Source organism: Pundamilia nyererei, unplaced genomic scaffold (genome assembly GCF_000239375.1).
Source record: "Pundamilia nyererei isolate P.nyererei 1_Seehausen unplaced genomic scaffold, PunNye1.0 scaffold00178, whole genome shotgun sequence".
NCBI lineage: Eukaryota > Metazoa > Chordata > Actinopteri > Cichliformes > Cichlidae > Pundamilia > Pundamilia nyererei.
In genome coordinates, this window is record NW_005187579.1 from 217,825 (window position 1) to 237,876 (window position 20,052).

The 20,052-nt window shown below is 43.3% G+C and overlaps 1 protein-coding gene across 4 annotated transcripts in view; it reads right to left on the reverse strand.

Annotated features, from left to right (window-relative positions):
• The window catches only part of ndrg3a (ndrg family member 3a), a 31,358-nt gene that overhangs the window by 2,609 nt on the left and 8,697 nt on the right, over positions 1–20,052 (reverse strand). For 2 of the 4 annotated variants that reach the window (XM_005746398.2, XM_005746399.2), the window contains exons 2-15: positions 13,021–13,102; positions 10,993–11,025; positions 4,059–4,164; positions 3,823–3,943; positions 3,518–3,580; positions 3,357–3,417; positions 2,327–2,413; positions 1,710–1,766; positions 1,394–1,497; positions 876–941; positions 732–783; positions 558–605; positions 427–462; positions 267–318 (exon numbers count right to left, since the gene is read on the reverse strand). In XM_005746398.2, the coding sequence (XP_005746455.1) occupies positions 267–318; positions 427–462; positions 558–605; positions 732–783; positions 876–941; positions 1,394–1,497; positions 1,710–1,766; positions 2,327–2,413; positions 3,357–3,417; positions 3,518–3,580; positions 3,823–3,943; positions 4,059–4,164; positions 10,993–11,025; positions 13,021–13,077 (943 nt within the window). In that variant the 5' untranslated portion in view covers positions 13,078–13,102. Of the gene's footprint in view, positions 1–266; positions 319–426; positions 463–557; positions 606–731; positions 784–875; positions 942–1,393; positions 1,498–1,709; positions 1,767–2,326; positions 2,414–3,356; positions 3,418–3,517; positions 3,581–3,822; positions 3,944–4,058; positions 4,165–7,003; positions 7,160–7,192; positions 7,571–10,992; positions 11,026–13,020; positions 13,103–20,052 lie in introns of those variants that run through there. The other 2 variants (XM_005746400.2, XM_005746401.2) reach the window with 2 other exon arrangements.

Here is a 20,052-nt window from a genome sequence, read left to right on the forward strand (position 1 = left end):
GGAGGTTAGCAACAGCTCGCTGACTGCATTGAAAACAAGTCTCAATTAAGTAACTTTTGTCATTGCACTCACGTCAACAGGAAATTCAGTGGAGCGCCTGGGCCACAAACACGTCAGTTCAAACAGGTATTAGTCTGTAAACAATTCTTGGACACTGACTACTAGCAAGCCAGTTTAAACCAGTTTAGAGTTAGATCTGTTTACCCTTCAGGCACATACAAAAAACCCCCAAAACAAAACAAAAAAACAAGAGCATCTTCACTTACTGTAGCCCATGCCCTGGACAAAGTACTTGAATGCCTCAGCAAGTTTTCCTGGCTGCAAGAGAAAAAAAAGTTAGAAGATCGTGTTGCTCCAAGAAAAGAGCAAGATGACGTTCACGTCTCTCGATAATTTAAAAACAAACAAACAGACAAAAAACCCCACCTGCACAACCTGGGGCAAGCCTCCACAATCAGCCATCTGAGAGGACATTATCAGTCTCATCAATAAATCACATTTATAAATATGAATATCATACATCTCATATGTCAGAAATTGCAGTGCAGAAGCATCACCTTTAGCAATGTAGTCTTGGTAGGATTTAACCTGGAATTGCACTCCACCTGCAACATCAAAGACAGGCAAACACTGAGTGATGAAGAACCGCTGCTTGTTGGCATAACAAATCCTTCCCCAAGCTTCTTAGCGCACTGAGATGATGGATTGTAAGCACCACCGGCACCACTCACCACGGCCTCCACAGCAGGTGATGTGTCACCGACCACCAGCAAAGCAGGGCAACTGGAATAAATGAGGAGTGGATATTCTCAAATCACGCCATGCACTCACAGCCCAATGTGTATATTTGTGTCATCTTGATCTCATAGACTTACGTTAGTGTGTTGACCGTGTCCTCATTCAGACCCACTATGGGCCTCTCGATCTCAAGGTCTCGACGGCTGGTACAAGGGGAAAAAATGAGAACGTGTTAGAGAAGCTGAAAAGGACGTTATCTCGTTAGACCTCTGTGCTTTGCATTTTTTGTGCTTGTATATTTAGGCTTTACTCCACAGCAATTAACTGTCTTTGTTAATAAAAGTTCTCATAAATGTAATGAATAAGCAAAAATACAGGCAACTGCAAAACCTAATATTAAATGTGTCCTGTTATGTTCATTACCAACTCTGTATTTTTATTCTTAGAGACGGCTGAAGCAGCTGCGAATGACTCATAATTCAAAATAATCCTTATTTATCTTATAGTGGGCCTTTTTCCTTCCCTCCCAGCCAGAGCTACGTGCCTGTCTTTATCAGGGATCTAAGCTATGAAAACGCAACTGTAACAATATATAGCAGAAAACTGAAAATACAAGTTAATATATAGTGTATAATAACCATGAACTGTTTCATACTATTGGTAGGAGCCACAGAAGAGGGCCAGGTTGTCCTGGTTGATGTCTTGGGCGATGTGGAGGCGGTAGGTCTGAATCAGCTCCTGGTTGTCTGTAAGCTCATCCTGAGAACGGATTAATAAACCGAGAGCGTGATCGACATGGCACAATCTACTAGTTTCTATAACTGAGAGGACACAGATAAAATAATTAGCAAATGTCTGAGAAAAAAGTGTCGAGGGAAATTTGAAAAGAAAGCCTCCAGAGGTTCAGCTGCTGTTTCACAGCTTCAATGAGAAAAGGTCAGGAGAACTACATAGCAATAAGTCAGACTCACAGTGCTGAAGTGGTGAGCCATGACGATATCCACCAAGTTACTGGTCCATCCAGAAAGCTGCACACAAGAGAAAGACGAGCCGCGGTAAGATACTAACAAGATCTGATTTATTTCTGGAGAGTGGACTAATTAGAAGTAAATAAACTGACATAGCAATCTTCAAGTTTTATGATTGTGAAGTGATTTACTGCTACTATAAATGCACAGTCCCTAGATTCACTGGTATATCTATGTCAGCTGATATACCTGCATTTTAAAAACTCTTGAGTGCTATAAACTTCGTAAATGGAAGAAATTGCTCAGGACTTTTCCTCTTTGCCATGTTTCAGACTTTAATAACAGCTCATAAAAGTGTGATGTTTTAAATGTATATGGCAGAAACGACACATCATATTATTATCACAGTAAAAGAATGTCTTCCTCATACAACCTTGTTGAATATTCACAGCGAGAGCACCATACTAAACACAGTGTTTGTTCTTTAAGCCAAGAGGGGTGAGCTTTTATAGAATTTTTAACTAGGTAGTTGACTAGTATTGACTAGTCTTCAGAAGGCAGCATTTTCTCTTTTCATATATGATGAAAATCCTGGTCATCGATGAGGCGGAAATACTGACCTTTGAAGCAGCCCAGTCAATCCAGCCTTCAGCACACGGGTCGACATTAATGAGTACCAGCCCCTCCACGAGGGACGGGTTGTTCAGCTGTGAAAGTAAAGATGCACGAGGATGAGAGCTTTTTAACAAAAATGTCTCCCTGTGTTTTGTTTTGTTTATTAATTTCTTTATCATTTTTAAATCATATTGTAGTTTAATCTGAGCATCTGAACAAGGGAATGTTCTCCCAGGAGCTACATCCTCACAACAACAAGTTGGTAACATTTTGATGATGTTGCGTGTCCTCTAAAGAAGCAAAAACATGATTAAAAGTGAAGCATGTCTGTTCTGTTAAATGATGATGGAGTCACAAACCACTTCTAAATCAAGGGGTGCAGCTTTAGAACTTCCTGTAGACAAAAAGAGAGTATCTGGGGAAATCTAAGATCCAATGAGAGGGCGGCGGCTGCTGCTTCATCAACACGATGCTAATGCAGCACGGCAGCATCTGCTGCAAATCCATCATGGGAAAACATTTTGCTCCAAGCCAGTTAAAGCAAGCAATGCGTTTCAGAATCAATTTTTCCTCATTAATTCTAAATAAGAACAGACTGTCCACAGAGAGCACAACTCTACAATTCCTCATTTCCACACCTTCCCCTTTTACCATCCTCTCTTTTTATCATTCATTTTTTAGAGCTCCCTCACTGCTCTATGTCACTTCTAGATATTTCTGCTAGCTTGTGCTTATTTTAGCTGCACTGTACCAAATGCAGAAACAAAGCAGTAGCAATGGAGAGAGAGATATTTAACCAAGGTGATTCATCACCTGGGGAATGGCGGCATATCTAGCAGACTGTAGAGGAACCTGATGCCCTGTGTGGGCTTGATGGGAGGCTTTAACGTTCAGTGTGACAAACTGTGTGGTCTGAAAACCTTTAATTATTACAGGCGAGACAGAGAATCACACAAATAAAGACATCAAGGGCAAGGAAGAACAGAAATATAAGGAGGGGTGAGTCTACACGCTGTGGTCCTGCTGTGGACTTACCGCAAAGCGGGTGAGGATATACGCTCCTGCTCCCACGCCGATGCCGATCACGCTGTTCACCCTATAAAGAAACTGCTCGTTAGTGTGTGGCTGAAGATGAATAATTCATTTATGGCAAAATCATCTTAGCAATAATTAGCTATCAGCCAGGGGACACTCACTTCAACTGAGTCATCACAGAGGGCAGCATTTCGGCCAACTCATCCATGGTTGGATAGCGATACCTGGGCACGAGCGACACATGTGAGTCCACGCGAGCAGTAAGGAAAATGCTACCTTCAAGTTCATTCATAAGTTTAAATACTTCAGGAACAGACTGGCTGATGACTGCACTTCAATTAGAAAATGAACCAACAGCTCACTTTCCTTTCTATGCACACAAATTGATTGGAACTCTCTCAACAGCACTGATATGAATAAATATGTACGCGTTCATCGGCGCGTGCAAAACCAGTCTGACACTCACCCGCTGGGAAAGGGAGGCGCTCCCTCCTGCTGACCGGGCGCATCGACGTGAACCACAGCAAAGTGCTGGGTGATCTCCTGCATGTCCTCGTAGTTAAACAGGGTGTTGAAGCAAGACTTGTCTAGAAAGGTGGAAAGACGTAGACATAAAATGTGACAGTGCAGGGGTTAACGTTCTTTGTTAGGCGCAAAGAACAGAGCACTGCATATTGATGAGCTTATTTTTGGCCGACTCACGGTTGAGGCCGATGTCGTGATAGGTGAGGATGATGGGTCGGTTGCCCTTGGGAACGCCTCTCATTGTCACATGGAGAACGCCATGTGGCGTTTCAATGTCGTGCTCCTGTAGCCAAAGAGGAGGAAAAAAATAGTTCAGGACTAACACAGGTGGAAAGATAAAAAGCTTCCACATATGACCGCTACGACAACAATTCTGTTATAGCTGTTACAGCGTTACCCCAGAACTCCAGCAGAGTCCAAAAATCATCTAAATAAAAGAAGAACAATTGTTGTATGGGATTTTTCTCTTTCATCTCTGCCAAGCACAAAACAAAGACGCTTTCTGTCTCATTTCCCCAAAAGGCAGACATAAAGGCAACATTTTAGCTAAAACGAGCCATTTCTAGCATACTGATTGAAGTCTGCATCAAAGCTCCAACATGGAGCCACACACAAACTAAAGTAAACAACCCACAACAAACAAGACATTTGGGTTATATCTTGAATTGGGCATGCAGAGGATAAACCTTTTGTCGCCAGCTCACATCCCCTGTGCCCTCGGACAAACAAAGCACTGAATGGCCAGTTCAGGAAAACAGTCTTTCTATCCAAGGGTCTGAACCTCACAGTTCTTTTCACAAGAATGACTTTGCAAAAATGCCAGCATCATTTGTCTTCACTCAATGTCTTTGCAAAAAAAAAAAAAAAAAAAAGACCCATTAAAATTCAAAGTGTTCATACTGGCTTCATTCTCTCTGTTGCTTTACAATTTGGGTCGAACACTCAGGGGGCTCGAGTACCTTAAACACACCGCTTCTACAAAGGAAAACATTAAGAGGCTTCAACATATTTTCACCTGGCACTTAATCTGTGTGGAAGCTCCAGAAAGATGATCAAGATAAAAAGAAAGACTGTTTAACGATGACACAGCAAAAATAACAGTGCCTTAATATTGTTTACAGGATCCAAAGACAGGGCAGGAAGTGACATTAAGAGAAACAATAAACTACACAAGAAGAGGCAAATGCATTTCCCAGATTCCCCCAGAATCACCGAATCATCATGTTTCAATGCACAAAACCTCCCAAGATCAGCATGATCTGCAGCTGCAAACTACACCCTGCACGTTCTAGCCACATGCATGCACGCTAGGGTGTCTGTGCTGCACAGAACAGCGGGTGGTGCCTCATCCGCTTGCCTCGTCAGAAGGCCCACTGGTCATCAATAATAAAGAGAGAGTGAGCCTGAGTGGAAGAGAGACACAGGTTACGGCTGACAGGCTAAGAGGGGAGTGTGACTGACTGTACGCTGCCATTTTTCCCCTGCGTAATCTCGGCCGCCTGCATTTAACTGACGGACATGTGTCCCAGTATCTTCAGAGATAAAGGCTAATTCTCAAGGGCGAGACTGCACTGACTTACATCTGCAATCTATAATAAGAGGAAAAATACTCATCATGTCAGCAACAGCGTGAGATATTTGCTTTTGAGTGGGAGTTGCTATAGCGATTAGCCTGTCGCACAACACATGAAAACTGCATTCAAAAACACCACAAAGTGATGCTCAAGATAGCGAGCTACAAAACAGCTTCTCATTATAACCTGTATTTCTCAGATGGCACAAACCCTAAAGAAAGCCTATCTGCTGACAGGAAGCTCTGCCCTCATCGAAGGGCTTTTAATGAAGCGATTCTGTAACCTCGGTCTGGTGAGGTGACAGAACAACCTGTTAAAGGTGAAAAAACACTCTCACCAAGGCTGTGTTGCTGCAGAATCTTTAAGGTTTTTTAGACAAGGACAGAGTCAAGGACACTCAGTGCTTTGCTCTGAGAAACAATATAAATGCACTTTGTTCAAATGCTGGTATTCTGTTGAGTCTATGTGCTATACGTGCACCCTAACATGTGTTAGGTAAACCGGCGGAGGAAATAAAGCATGAAAGCAAAGAGTGACAGAGACAGGCTGGACATCTAGAGAGGGGAAAAAAGAAGGAGAGCACTGCAATGGCATCAACCTTTTCCCCACTTTAATACATTCATGATAGCTAGCATTTTGACAAAAAGTACGTTAAGGCATTTGGGCTGGGTTGGAGGTGAAATGTGAATACTGAGCAGAGGTTTTATGCTTTGAGGAGAGGGGCCTTTCTGGTGTCACAAATGGGTGAGTACTCATTTTTCAAAGAAACATGGTGAGAGAGTTGGAGTGAGATGAAAAAAAAGAACAGAGCACTTTGTCATGCTGATCTTCTTCCCGCAATTCACTGCCTATCAATCCCTCCTCTCAGTTTACTCCACCCTGCCAGGAGAGGCATCAATCACCACTGGGAGCAGCATTACTGGGCGGAAACACCAAGCAGTCTGTAAATGACTTAAGTGCACACATGCAAGTGGACAGAGCCCGGGATCATCTCGGGTACAGGCCAACCTCATCCATTTCTGACACTAACACGACCCTCCCCACCTGCAGCACACACAGTAAGTGTGTGTGCCATCAAAGCAGTGGGCTGAAACAACAAACTCAAGGACTCTGCGGGGAAGGAACAACCCGCTACAGTGGCTTTGGTGGTTTCTTGTCACGGTGTGTGGGGTGGGTGGTGAGTGACCTCCCTGTGATAACAGAAAAAAAGAACACAATGCACACCTGCAAAACGCAACATCTACAGCAATTCACTCATCGCCGGAAAGACATGATGAAGACATGCAGAAACAAACATGTGAGATCCACACACACAGTTACCAACAACCAGCTGATGGATATTGACAGGCGCACATCCACAGGATGAAGCAGCTGCACATCCTAAAACACTTGAGCACAACACAAGCATCTTTCATATCATCACATTAAAATGCACAACTGCACCCTGAGCAGCTTTAGACTGTGCAGGCTGCACATATGGACGCTGTGTGACCTGTAGTTGCACGCACATACGCACACGCACACACTGAACAAATGGTCACCCCATACCAGCAGCTGCCCAGAGAGCACGAGTCCCATCAAAGCCAGACCCCAGAGCTATTCCCTTCGTTTAGCCAGCTGCTGTCGGCATGTCTTTGGAGAAACAGCACCACAACACCCCTAATCTGAACCAGAACCTCCTTGAAGCACGGACAGAGCCAGGTGTGTCGAGTCAGGCGAGACACGTTTGTCACTCACCACTTCATTTCCAGTGCATGCAATCTGGTCCAGGTCCAGAATAGCTGACATGGTTTTCCCACACAGGAGAGGAGTGGTGTAATGCTATGTGTGAGTGTGCGCTGGGCAGCTTTGAAGCCCTCAGAAAGGAGCAGGAGGAGGGAGGGAGCGTTGGTAGGAAGTGAGGGATGTAGGGTGAGGCAGCTAGAGCAGTAGCGACAAGGAAGGAAGAGAGGGAGGAGAAAGACACAGCAGATGGAGTGAGGAGGAGAAGGAAAAGTAACCTGAATGAAAGCAGGAGGGGTGGGGGATGGATACGATGCAGAGAGAACAAGAGAGAGAACGACGGAGACAAGAGGTGGGAAAGAGAGCAGGAAAAAGACAGAGGGGGAGGAGAGTGAGACTGCAGTTTGTGCTTGGTAGTCACAGTGCGTCCATACATCCAGTCACTGGTTCTTCTAATTGGATTGCGGAGGGTCAGGTGGGTAGAGGCAGAGGGCGGGGTTTGGAGGAGAAAAGGAAAGGGGGAGGGGGGGAATGGAAGCGGGGTGATGGGGTACAAAGAATGCAGTCCAGGAAAATGTGCAGGCTGCTGACGTCACGCTGTCTTATTGATGAGGAGAGGAGGCTGACTTTGACGGCTCGCCCTGGGCTGTTTTCTGCATCAGCAAAATGGCTGCTTGTCGCCAAGCACCGTATCCACATTTATTTTTGCATCACATTTCATCCGAATGGCTTTAGAACCCTGAAATATCTCCGTGTGAGTGGATATAATCAGATCCAGCTCACAGCAAGAGTGGACTAGCGTATAACGCAGCAGGAGGGCTTACGATAGCAATAGCTTTGCTGCGGATGTTGGCTCATTCAAGGCACCACTTAATCATGTAAATGACTGTCAAGTAGTGACTCTGACACTGAGCTTTGGCTAATGACTCCTCGCGTTCCAGGCTTACGAGCAAAAGATAGCAAGCCACCTTTTCCCCTTACTATCAAAACAGGACATCATCAGGATTTATGTCCTCTAAACTTGCTGCTGAGTCATTTGATCCACGTAGTGTATTGCTCTCTCCTTCTCACTCTCCTACCATCAGTACAACTCCTAACGGTGCAGGGTGTCACGCCTTTGACGGGGTGCTCAGTGCAGCCAATGGCAAACATGTAGACACAGAGTTTGTGAGGTTATAAGGACCAGGGTCTCTTTATTGGTTAATCATATAGCAGCGTGTTTGGTTGTAGACCAGTTTCTCTGATTTATTTCCTTTCTTAACCCACAGAGGGTGCCAGCGAAACACATGTAGTCATTTCATGCACTGAATCATCATGTGCATCAGCAAAGCCCCCTGCAGCCTGAGGAGTCATACAGACGCACAGTGACACTATGATCTGCAGAGATTAGCTCAATTGCATCATTTCCAGAAAGTAGGGTTTGATTTGAACCAATTTTTGTATACTAAAATGCACCAGCTCAAAACATTGTTTACCTGTGACACGGTCAGTTTGATGACAATTGTGTTAATCATATGTTATAGTCTACACAGCCACAAGATCTCCGTCCAGTGTATCAGAAAGCTTTCTGCACAGTCATCTTCACAACACTAGATGAGAAAGCTGTTCTAGCAACACATGGCAGCTCAGCATGTTACCAACACAGTTAAGGTTCTTTTTTTCCATTTAAATTGTCACATGTCTGGAGCTATCGAACAGCCTCGTGGCGCCCTCTAGTGCGCATAATGAGACAGTGAGGATTTGAAAAGCCACAGACTAAATAATGAGAAAGTTGGGCAAAGTTATAAAGAGAAACTGCTATTTTAAAAGTACACACTTCCCTGAAAATGTAAAAACCTACACACTGCATACAATATATAAAACGCTATACATATATAGAAACAATAAACAAAGCTTAAGCAAAAGTTTAAAAAATGGACTTAAAAACATAGCAGTGCGAGACTGCAGCAACACCATGACACTAAAACTATTTTTGAAATGCACAGTCAGCATTCTGGGTTTGAGGAGTCTGTCACACACCTTCCTCTCCCTTTCCTGGCATAAGCAGAAAATTGTAAGAGAAACAAAGCTGCAGCAGTTTGAACCTTTAGGTTCCCTGACTCCACCCCACCATCACTGTCCTCCTCTGCAGGTATGCACAGCTCTGGCACGACTCCTGCAGTACCTGTGGACTGCCTGTGGTGGGAGCTTTAGCAGCAGGAAGAGAGCAGCTGGATTCATCCTCCAGCTGCTGGAATGTCACGGCTCAGAGTGATGTTGCGGCAGGCAGGACCCCTCCCACACAGGTCTGATGTCTTGTATAGGGTGTGTTCTCCTTTTATCTTAGTGTTATTACGCTGCGTGACGGGTTCAGTGTTATACTAAATATTTACAAGATATTTACTCCATCACGTCTATTGCCAAATGGCCAGATTACCAAATCAGGAGGAACACCAGCACAGTTTGTTAACACTATAAATCTTTTAAGAGAATTGAACCTTCTCACGATCCATCATCAGCACCCTTTTTAGCAATTTCCCATCTTCAGCCGCTCCCTTATTCACAGGGGGTCGCCACAGCGGTTTGATTGATTTGGAAGAGTTTTTACACCAGTTACTGTTCCCAAAACAATCTTCTCAGGATCAAACTGGGAATTTTTCACTAGTTAGGTGAATGTGTAAAACCACTACACTGTGAACTGCCTGAGCTTCCTGAGTGTGACCATGTGAGGTCATAATGGCTGAAAGGCAAATGAGGTCAAACCACCAGTGGGACGGATTCAGGTTCAATTCTCTCTGTAACTGACAACAGCATGACTTCAAAGGGAATCACAAAAAAGTGGTAATAAAAGATTACACGGTGAACACGAGCAGCTGACTGACTGCAGGATTGTACGCACATGAATGTCTTAATAATAGTTCTGACAGGATGCTAAGGAGCATGCAGCTTGCCTGCTCCGGCTAACATGCTTACTCTCTTCCCCCGCCTGCGTCGGCTATATTTAGCTCTGCTGAGATGCTGGAAGGAGGCGTGACTGCAGAAAGTGAGCTAGGGATGAAAGGTTTAACCCTTAGCAGTCATGATGGCCATTAAAACACAGCACAGAGCTTTCCCCAGCGTCGTGACTCCTCCTCCTGCAGGAGAATCGTTGCAAGAAAAAGAAAACTGCCCAAGAGGTGGAAGGCTGGCAAGCCCGCTCCTCATTCTAAGACATAAAAAAAGGGGGGATCTGGAAAACTGCTTCCTCAAAGTTAATAACTCTTCTTCTGGAATGACAATTATTTTTACATTATCACATAAAAGGGCTTGACTATGAGTAAAATATAGTAAAAAAGGCAGGCACTAAAAAAAAAAAAAAAATCATACTGAGGAAGGTGCTACAGTTGTTTATTCTTCAAAAAAACAACCTGATATGAATTTAACATAATCTTTTTCTGTATCGCTTTATGCAAAGAATAAAGTGAGTGTGCTTTCTCAGTCATTAGCACAAAGCCAAAGCACTATTCAAATTTTTTTTAAAAAGGTCCTCATTTGCAAATGATCACTACACTTGCCTCCAAAGAAATAGATGGCCATTAGCAAAAGCAGCAGAATTTTAATCAGGTGAGCACATAACTACTGGTTTGTCCTTTCTGTCACAGTCAGCGGTGTCAAGAGTAAACGCAGGGAGCAAGTTGGACCAAACACGCCTTTCACCTGCATTAGGCATCCATAAATGTGCGTGTTATTACTGAGTAACGTGCTCGGATGTACAAAGAATGCATGGGTTCAGCAGTGTGGAGCTGAGAATGAATCATAATGCTACATTAACAGTGGGAGCAGAGAGCTACACTTACCTGGCAGTCGAAATCCTGAAAGTTGCGTGCATTCTGCGTGAAAAGGAAAAGAGGAGAGTTAAATGTAGCGCAGTATGCTAAAGCTGGTAATCACTCTTAATGTGTTTGGGTAACCCCACCAGATGGATGGGAGTGCGGTGCAGGATGTATACATGTGTGCAGACAAAATGGCAATAACCCATGTCTGATTACATTTCTATCCATGACATTCATGCAGCTCTTCACGGAGCTGTTGATAACTTATCATTAGCTCCTTAGTTTAACAGCATCGAAACTAAAGTCTTTGCTTCACATAATACATGTCATGGTGCACAATTCTGACGTTTTTATGTTAATTTGCGTTGTTTGAGGCCTGAGTGGGCAGCCGACCACAGAAAAGATGCCACTGGGATTGAGTTGCAGGAGAGACCAGTGGGGTGTACATGCTTTTAAACGGAGATGGTTTCTACAGAGCGGTCCTTTTCTTCTTCTAACTGCCTGTGCAGCAGAAATCTGGATACAAATCCACCACTATAATGAAATAATGTTGAGATGTGATGAATGTAATGCAAGTAAATGGGGTTGCTTTGATTTTTAATGTTGGGTGAATTACAAAATCTCTATTGGAGTGGTTAAAGAAATGGATGGATAGATTCACTGCACCATGTCAATCATCACACTTTACAGGGCATCTTGATTGCAGTCAGGTGACTCAACATATTAAAGAGACTTTTAAACAGCTTCTTCTACATAGTCTGGGACGGGAGACGGTGCAATGAAGGTTACAATGATGAGCTAAAACGAACAGCAGCCACTTATGCGTGCCATAGACACGACCTACATATTAAAAATCAGTAAAGGCTTGAGTAAAGCTGTGGTACGTGGTGCCACAAGACAAAGGGGGAAAAAAGTCTTGTCCAAGTCACTCAGCTTAACCATTTCTTTTACATCTAACAAGTTAACTGGAAATACTGACAGCTTGGTCTCCTTATAAATATCAGACCTTAAAGAAAACCAAGATATGAACTACACTGTGATTGGCCAAAGCTAACAGGCCTGTTTTGCTTTTATTAAAGGCACTTTAATGTCATACTAAATGACAGGATACATTTATAACCTTCGCTGGCTACCTAGGTGCTCTGAGCTTGACCAGTGTAATAAGAAATTATCAGTTGGCAGTCAGAACCAGTTTCCACCACTTTTACAGAAATGAGGATCCTCCTTCATCATTGTTATCACATCATCAACATCATCTCAATCCACTTTGAAGACTCATCTGTTTAATGAGCTGACCACTAGGTGGAGTGAGAGGTCAGTGCCAGTCTCCTCTATTTCAATGATTTCCATGATGCATTTTCCCCCACTCTGTCTTCTAACATAATACATTTACCTTAACTGGCATAGAGCACACTCAGAAAAATGTTCTCATTCTTCAAATCCACCCCTGAGGTGACGCAATCCCCTAAGAGCCGATACATAATCACACACTCCTCCCTCTGAGGCACGATATGCTCCTGACTGCGTCAGTGATCGGGGTACAGAACAAAACAGACACATCATCATCGTCATCATTATTGTTCTAATCAGTTAATCAGGCGTTGAGAATGAAGGCGGGAAGAAGGAAAGACAGGTAGCGCTTCTTGTCTCTTTCTGCTTTTATTGTCCCTCACTCGCTGCAAACTTTCAAGCTTCAGAAATAAAAGAGATGAGTTTCTTTTAGCTTTTCCTTTGATCTCTTTACCTCCTTGCCAGACTGTTTTCTCTGCCTCTGTTACGTATTCTCTCATTGCTTCATTCTGTCTACAACCCCTTTTGCCGCCCCCCCATTCCCTTTACACTTGAGCATATATGAATAATTCACTTTGATGAACAGCACTGCAGAGCATGCATGACTAGTGTATTAGCGTATGTATTTTCCTGGGAGTGCTGTAGTGGGTGCTTATTCATTTTTAGGAGACAACACATCTGTTCATTTTATGTGTATGGTTACAAAAAATTAATGTTGTCGCCTCTGCAGCTTGTCATCAACTTGTTCTCGCTGCAACTCACCTTATTGGTCAGCAGCGGCTTGATCTCAGTCAGCTGTACATCCTGGAGCTCATCCATCTTCCTGTCGGATCACTCGAAACCACTGTCCAAGAAGGAAAAACGAAACATTTTCATCAGGAGGAGGACCGCATGCTGCCAAAGACACTTAAAATCTCAGATTAAAAGATGTCCATCTTTCTATCTTGCCTTTTTAAAATTCACACTAGCGTTGTGATACTTGTGCTGTTATAAGAGTCAGACACAGAGGACAAAGGGCCTCATTTCTGCTCCACACAGGTAGTGAGCAAACGCAAATATATATCAGGCCAGATTTAACAAAAAGTCCCGAAGGCCACCTCATTTGTTTTCCCCTTGAAGCCAGCCGTTTGTCCCTGCTCGTAATTACTGAACAAGAATCCTGACACAGAAGTGTCCCCCTCCCCCACTTTCCCTGAAATGCTACCTATTTTGCCCCCCTGTTTGCACAAGGTGAGGACAGGAAGTAGCATTGAATTTCTTGGCCGTTCCTAGAAGCGTGGCTCATGTTGCACATAGCAGCAGATGGAGGCTCTAACTCTTCTAGGTCAATGCTTACAACCGGCAAGCTAAAACCACAGCAGACAGCCTTTCTATAGATGGACGGCATTAACAGAACAAACACACACTATGCTAGGAGAAACAAGCAAGACGTGTAGGCAAATGCAATTGGATGGAAGACCGGCCAACTGCTACCTTTTAATCACTTCCTGAATCCAAGCCAACCCCCCTTGGAATGACATTGAGCTGCTGGTATCAGATAACCTTCAATTGGTTAGAGAAGAGTCAAACAGCCAAGTTCCAGCAGGAGACACCAGAATAGATGACGTCACGCCATGTTTGTTTTACCAGCAGTTTCACCCTGCAATTGCCTGACAAAGGTCTAAACCCACATCTGCCTGCTGATGCATGAATCGGCTCAGGGGTCGTACTGGACTAATAACAGATTTCAAATTGCATGGGAAAAAGCCAGGGAAGCAGATGGCAACAAGTGAGCACAATCCTCAAATTACATTAAAAAAAAAACAGTTCAGAGAAAGAAAAAAAAAAAAGTGGAAACATCCAGGATTGGAAGGACTCGGCGATCAGTAAATGGGGAGTGAAAACATGCCAGGCAAAATCCCTGCTGACAAATCCGGCTCGGGAGTGGAACTAAATAATATTTAGACAACTGAACAAGGAAAAGAAGAAAAACAAATATTCTGCATGCTTGAGCAGATTGGGTGTATTGGTCGGATCAATCCAATACTTCCTCAGGCCGTCACAGAAAGGAAGGAGGCAAAGACCTGCTTTATTTGTAGCTGGCTAGTGGGGTAATTGAAGTGTTTAGTGCGACGGGGGTCAAGGCAAGCTTAAACTGACAGGCTGACTGGGTGGCTTTCATAGCCTAACCCCACTGACCTCACCGCCTTCTATCCTCTACACCAGCAATATTACAGAAGCAGAACGCTTGCTTTTATCTTGAAAACTGCTCAAATGCTCTACACCTTTCTTGTGAGCGACTTGCTTTGTGCAACCTGGCGTTGCACAAAAATCAGCCTCTCTTAGACAGGCACTGTTCATTAATCTCACAGCATTTGAATTTGCGCTTTCCTGTATAAGCTTGGACCCAGTAGCATATACATGTCACCTTCAAAACAGCACAGCAGCTCAGAGTGCATATTATACCAAGGCAGGCTCACACACTGAATCTTCAGTTGCTCAGCTCATCATCGCTTTGTAAAATGTCCTAAACAGCCACGACAGGAGAAAGAAAAATAGGTACACTAACATTTTTACTGGGTTTTAGAGTGTGGCTGGGATGGGTAAGGTTAAAACAATTGATCGCTAACAACTTTACAATCAAAATATTGGCAGAACATTAACAATAGCAGAAGTCAGTTTGTTGCTTCCAGCTGTTTTTAGAAGTCTTTTTTTCTATGTTTTCCTTTACATGCTTACTTCACTTACTGAGAGCATCACAAAGCAGAGTGAGAGAGTTGGACCTATTTATGCACATGGCATAGTGCATCATCAACAAGGTGTGAAAGAATTGATCACTGACTTCCTCAATTCACAAAGGTGAGCAAGTAGCTTCTCTATTATCGAGGTGACTTCCTAAATATAGAAGCAGAGGCAGGAAAACTCACAATGTCACGAGGGTTACCTGCCTCACTCTGTCACTGTTGTGGATATATGTGAATGAAGCAGAGAGGAACACTAACGTAACGCTAAGTCGACCTCATCTAAATGACAAAATGCCATCATTTATCAGACTGATGAAGCCGGAAATGTTACATATCATGTGACTGTAAATTGGGTACAGACTAGCTGTATCCCAGAGCAGCTCTGCTGGTCTCATAACCCCTTGTAACAATGCAGGTAAAGAGCACCAGATCACATTTAGAAACATCCACTGCCTTCGCCACCCTTTTCCTGCCTACTCTATGTCTGAGCTACCATTCAGCATCTACAGCTGTTGCCATAGAGACAAAGCTGGTTGCTGATGTTTATTCTAAACTGGGATAGACCCAAGGGACAGATGTAAGGCAAAGAAACAAGGGGAATAGATAATGGTAGAAATGAGAGCTGCCGAAACACGTTTTGAGCTTCATTTCCTTCAATGCCGTGGAACAATGCTCGAGTGTAACACATACATGTTATCTCGATGATAGCAAAGAATTCTATAACTGTAACAGGAAATGATTCCCAGGCTACAGCAGGGAAATTCACTTTGCAGCTTGCAAGGTTTGTCCCACATTCACACCGCACCATGGATGTGGAGGAGGATGGGGGAAGGATTCAAAGTGCTGATATGGAACAAGATCTTCCTGCCTTAACAGTATAACCATCTGTTGTAGCCGATCACTCACAAACAAATACTCTCTAATACCAGATTCTGTTTTACTCAGCTCCACCTGCATTAATACGAGTAACACCAGATTACATGCTGGATCTCACACTTTAATTTCCCACATCTGTGCTCTTCAGGTTCTTTCTCCTGCAAAAGTGTGCTGCTTTTAGGAGAGCCTCATCGCCAAGGATAAATATCAGCTCACACAACGAGGAAAGGAGCAGGCAACAGAGGATCCTGCAGAAAGTGTGTCAAGAGAAAACCCACATGAGGCTCTTTCGACACTGAAAAGGTCATCTTTCATTACATTCTAGAGTCAGCAGTGTCTCTGAGAGACCAGGAGGTCTTCCAATTCTGGCAAAATGACTTTATCGGAAGAATTGCAAAGACATGCTGAAATCTGTCAGTTTAATAAAGGGATAACTCATTTACCATCGCCCCCCTCTCCTCCCCGCTCTTCTGCTGGCAAGCACTCCTGCCTACCTCACACAGAACATCCTGAGCTTTAAGCAGAGACAGAGCCAGTCTTTGCTTTAACAGTGAGACGCAGGCGCCTGAATACATCCGTGTGTGGACACAGTGGCGCATGCCAAACACTTCCTTGAGATATACCTCGTCTCTGCCAACAAAAGGAGTCCTGTAGCTGCCATGTCAGCAGGCATCCCTGAGTGATTGATGAGCAAATCCCCCTCCTCCCACTTTTTCCTCTCTCCCTCATCCTCTCCTTCTCTGCACTCTCTCCATCTTTTCCTTTTTCTGCTCATCTCCATCACACCTTGGGCCATCAGGAACTGTTTGCAGGCGATGTGATGGGCAACTGAAAGCCCAGCTGTGCCACCACTTAATTCAGCCCTTTTTCACCATGGCAACAGTGACTTCAGATTTACTTGTTTACGTCATGGCCGCACTTTTGACTCTGGCCTCTCTGCTTTCGTGCTGAATATCAGCACAGTGACCTCATATTAACGTGCCTCCAGGGCTACGAAGACCCTGACTCAGCCATCAGGTGTACTGCTATGGCGATAAACAATGAAATCCTATCGACTCACTGTCATCCGGCACGGTGGGAAGAGGATTACAGCAATGACGGTGGGGTTCAAATGAAGGACTAATTAACAACCCCCAAGAAAACCAATTAAAAAAACCCAAAGCTCACAAAATGTTACAAACATGGTTTGAAATTTAATTTTTATATAGAAAACTACAAAACAAAAAGTTTCAGTTCTGCTGCATTGCTTCTGATTTGATCTTTAATCTTGCACCTTTCCAGGTTTACAGTTCTACACATTTTAAACATTTCACTTCAACAGTACAAAAAGCATCTTAGTCATTGGTAATGTGTCACTTTGCCCTACCACGCATTGCCTTTTTAAAATTCAGAATCCTTATGGTTTATTTATCTTAATGACTTTAACTTCAAACTATCCTCTTAGGCTGATCTAGATTCATTTGAAGTTTGTTTTCTGTGGTATGTAAAAGGGATTCTTGCTTAAAAGCAGCGAAGATTTATTTTCATGTTTTGATCCTCTGAAAAATTAAAATGACTTGAGACACTGGCCAAAATTTGCAAAGAGTAGTGGTGGATCACACTAAAGCTCTGTGCAGGAACTGTATCCTCCATAGAACAGCGCATTTCTAAACTGATGATGCTTGACAGGTCAGCTCGCTCTCTGTGAGAGTTTAAGTTCTTTGGTGAACTCGGGTGCGTTTTGATTTTTTATGACCACACATCATTTCACACAGAACAAGAGGGAAAGTTCAGCAAAGCCTTCAGATCCCCTATAAGTCTCACCTTAACCCTCAAGAAACTAAGCTAATTTAGTGAGTGAAATGACAGACTAAAGTCAGGGATTAGAAATGGAAATTTACGGGCGCTCGCTGTGTGTGCAGGTGACCATGTGCCACATGACTGAAAGGCAGCAGCTCGAGTTTAAATCTGGCCTGAAAAACTTTCCTGTGTCTTCCCCTATGGTCTCTTCACTGTTCAATAAAGGTGAAAATGATCAAATCTAAGCTTATAGTTTTAAAGCCAAACATATATTTCCTGGGCCCACACAACTTTCCAGTGGGCCAGATCCTGGTAAAAAAAAGAAGATGAAGAAGCAGAAACACTTCCACGGTAAAAAAAAACAAAAAAAAAACTATCATGGCATGTATAAACATATGTCTGGGCTCATTTCTCCTTCCCCTGGTGCTGTTTTGAGTGGCAGTTTTTGTCTTTTGGATTTTATTAAAATTGTATTGACTTTATTCCTCGATAAAGCTTCTTCTTCTTTTGCTCTCAGTATTTTTATTCTAAAGTGAAATGGCTACTTTTGGTTTCCCAAGTTTACTGATCTGATCGTGCTGACAGCTCGACTGCCCAGAGCGAGGCCTGTAATCCTGGAGGAGCTGCAGAGGTGATGATGGGGGTTCAGAGCCGGAGCCATTCCAGCAATCATCATGGGGTTATGTGAGGTCCTTGGACAATAAGATGGACGCGCCTGGCGAGCTGACTAAGACCCAGGAACACTGTGTAATTTTATTGTGTTGCATGGAAATGAGACTACACTCACAGTTCCCTAACCACAGTGTAACCATATCTGGCTCCAGGACTTTTCGTATGTGATGGGTATTTACTGTGAGCGGTATTTACTGTGGAGGGACTGCACTCTTTGGAAATTAAATGTGGTGTAGTCCCAGGCATGTTACTACAAAGAAACATTTTTTGGCCTTAATATCAAACTGTGAGTGGAATGAATCCATATTACTTGCCAAAGGATTTCTCTTCTGTGGTTGCTGTCAGAATCCAGTATCTACTCTGAATCATCCAGTTGGAATCGAAGTGGATTCTACCATCAGCTGACACAGAGATCATACAAACAACTGTGGCTGTGGCCAAAAGCTATAGATAATAAAAGGAAAACCTCTAAACCACGCGATCTTTTCAGACAGGCAGTGCCAAAAGGACAGATACAGAAACTCTTAACACCTCACCTCTATTTATTTTTTCACATCTTTACTTGCCTCCAATATATGCAGATTTAATTTATTGAGCTTTTTAAAAGTTATTTCACTATTTGGTATTTTCTATTTAATTGTGCTCTTTTTCGGTAATTTTTACCTTCTTTTCTGTCATATTGCATCTAGTTACTCTATTTAAACGTTGTTGTTACAGGTTCATTTAGCCTTCAGTGTCATTCCCAAAAACTTACAATTAGAAATGTTCCTAAAAAAAAAAAAATCCATGGGAACAATACAATTGGAATTAAGTGGGAAACATTAGATAAACTGACAGAGAATGACCCTTTAATATTTTAGCTGCTATAACACAAAATGTCCCAACCTTTGGGGAAAATTTAAGCATATTTTATTATCTAATAAATAACCCAGTTTGGTTATCTCGTTCTTGACTTGGGCCTGTGACCAACTCACTTCCACTGACGGGACGCAGACTTATCTGCCCATCTGCCAAAATGTTACAATCACAGAGGAACACAAGCATGTCTGTCCTCAACTAAAACTCCTGTCCTCATTCAACACTTCAGCGATCTTCACATCACAATAGAAAACAGGCTAGCACAAATTCCACTAGCCTCCTGCCAGCCATTCAGAGAGCCCGACATCCATGTCTGCTCCTCTGTTTTCAATTTCGGGGTAAACACAAATCTGTGTAAACAACTTCGCCTAACCCGGGCACTGGTGCGGTGATGCCCTATTCAAGTGGAATCTTTCTAGTGTACAGTTACTAGAAATTTCCTTATCCTCACTTTTCGTAAACAGGCAAAGCCGGTGTTTATAGTTCTGAGTCTTTAGAGGCGACAATCCGCACCGGAGTAAAGCTAATTGGCTGTGACAAGGCTCAGTTGCAGATTATTGCTCTAACTGGGGTCATTTGGTAAGAGAATTAGAGGAAAAATCCATTCGTTTTGCATTTTAGACCCCCCCCTCCCAGCCTAGTCCCCTTGTTAGGTCACTAACAATGTAATTGACAGAAAGAATTTAAACCCAGAGAGATAATACCTGGGAGGAAATCCGATCTGGAGTCTGAGATGTTTTGTTCTCCACTGTGGGAAAAGCTGACCTATAACACGAAGCATCTCCTGCAGATACTGTCAGCAAACCCACACAGATGAACGAGCACAGACACACGGCACACACTGGCATGCACGCGCACTCGCACGCAGCTCCCCGTGTTTCATGTC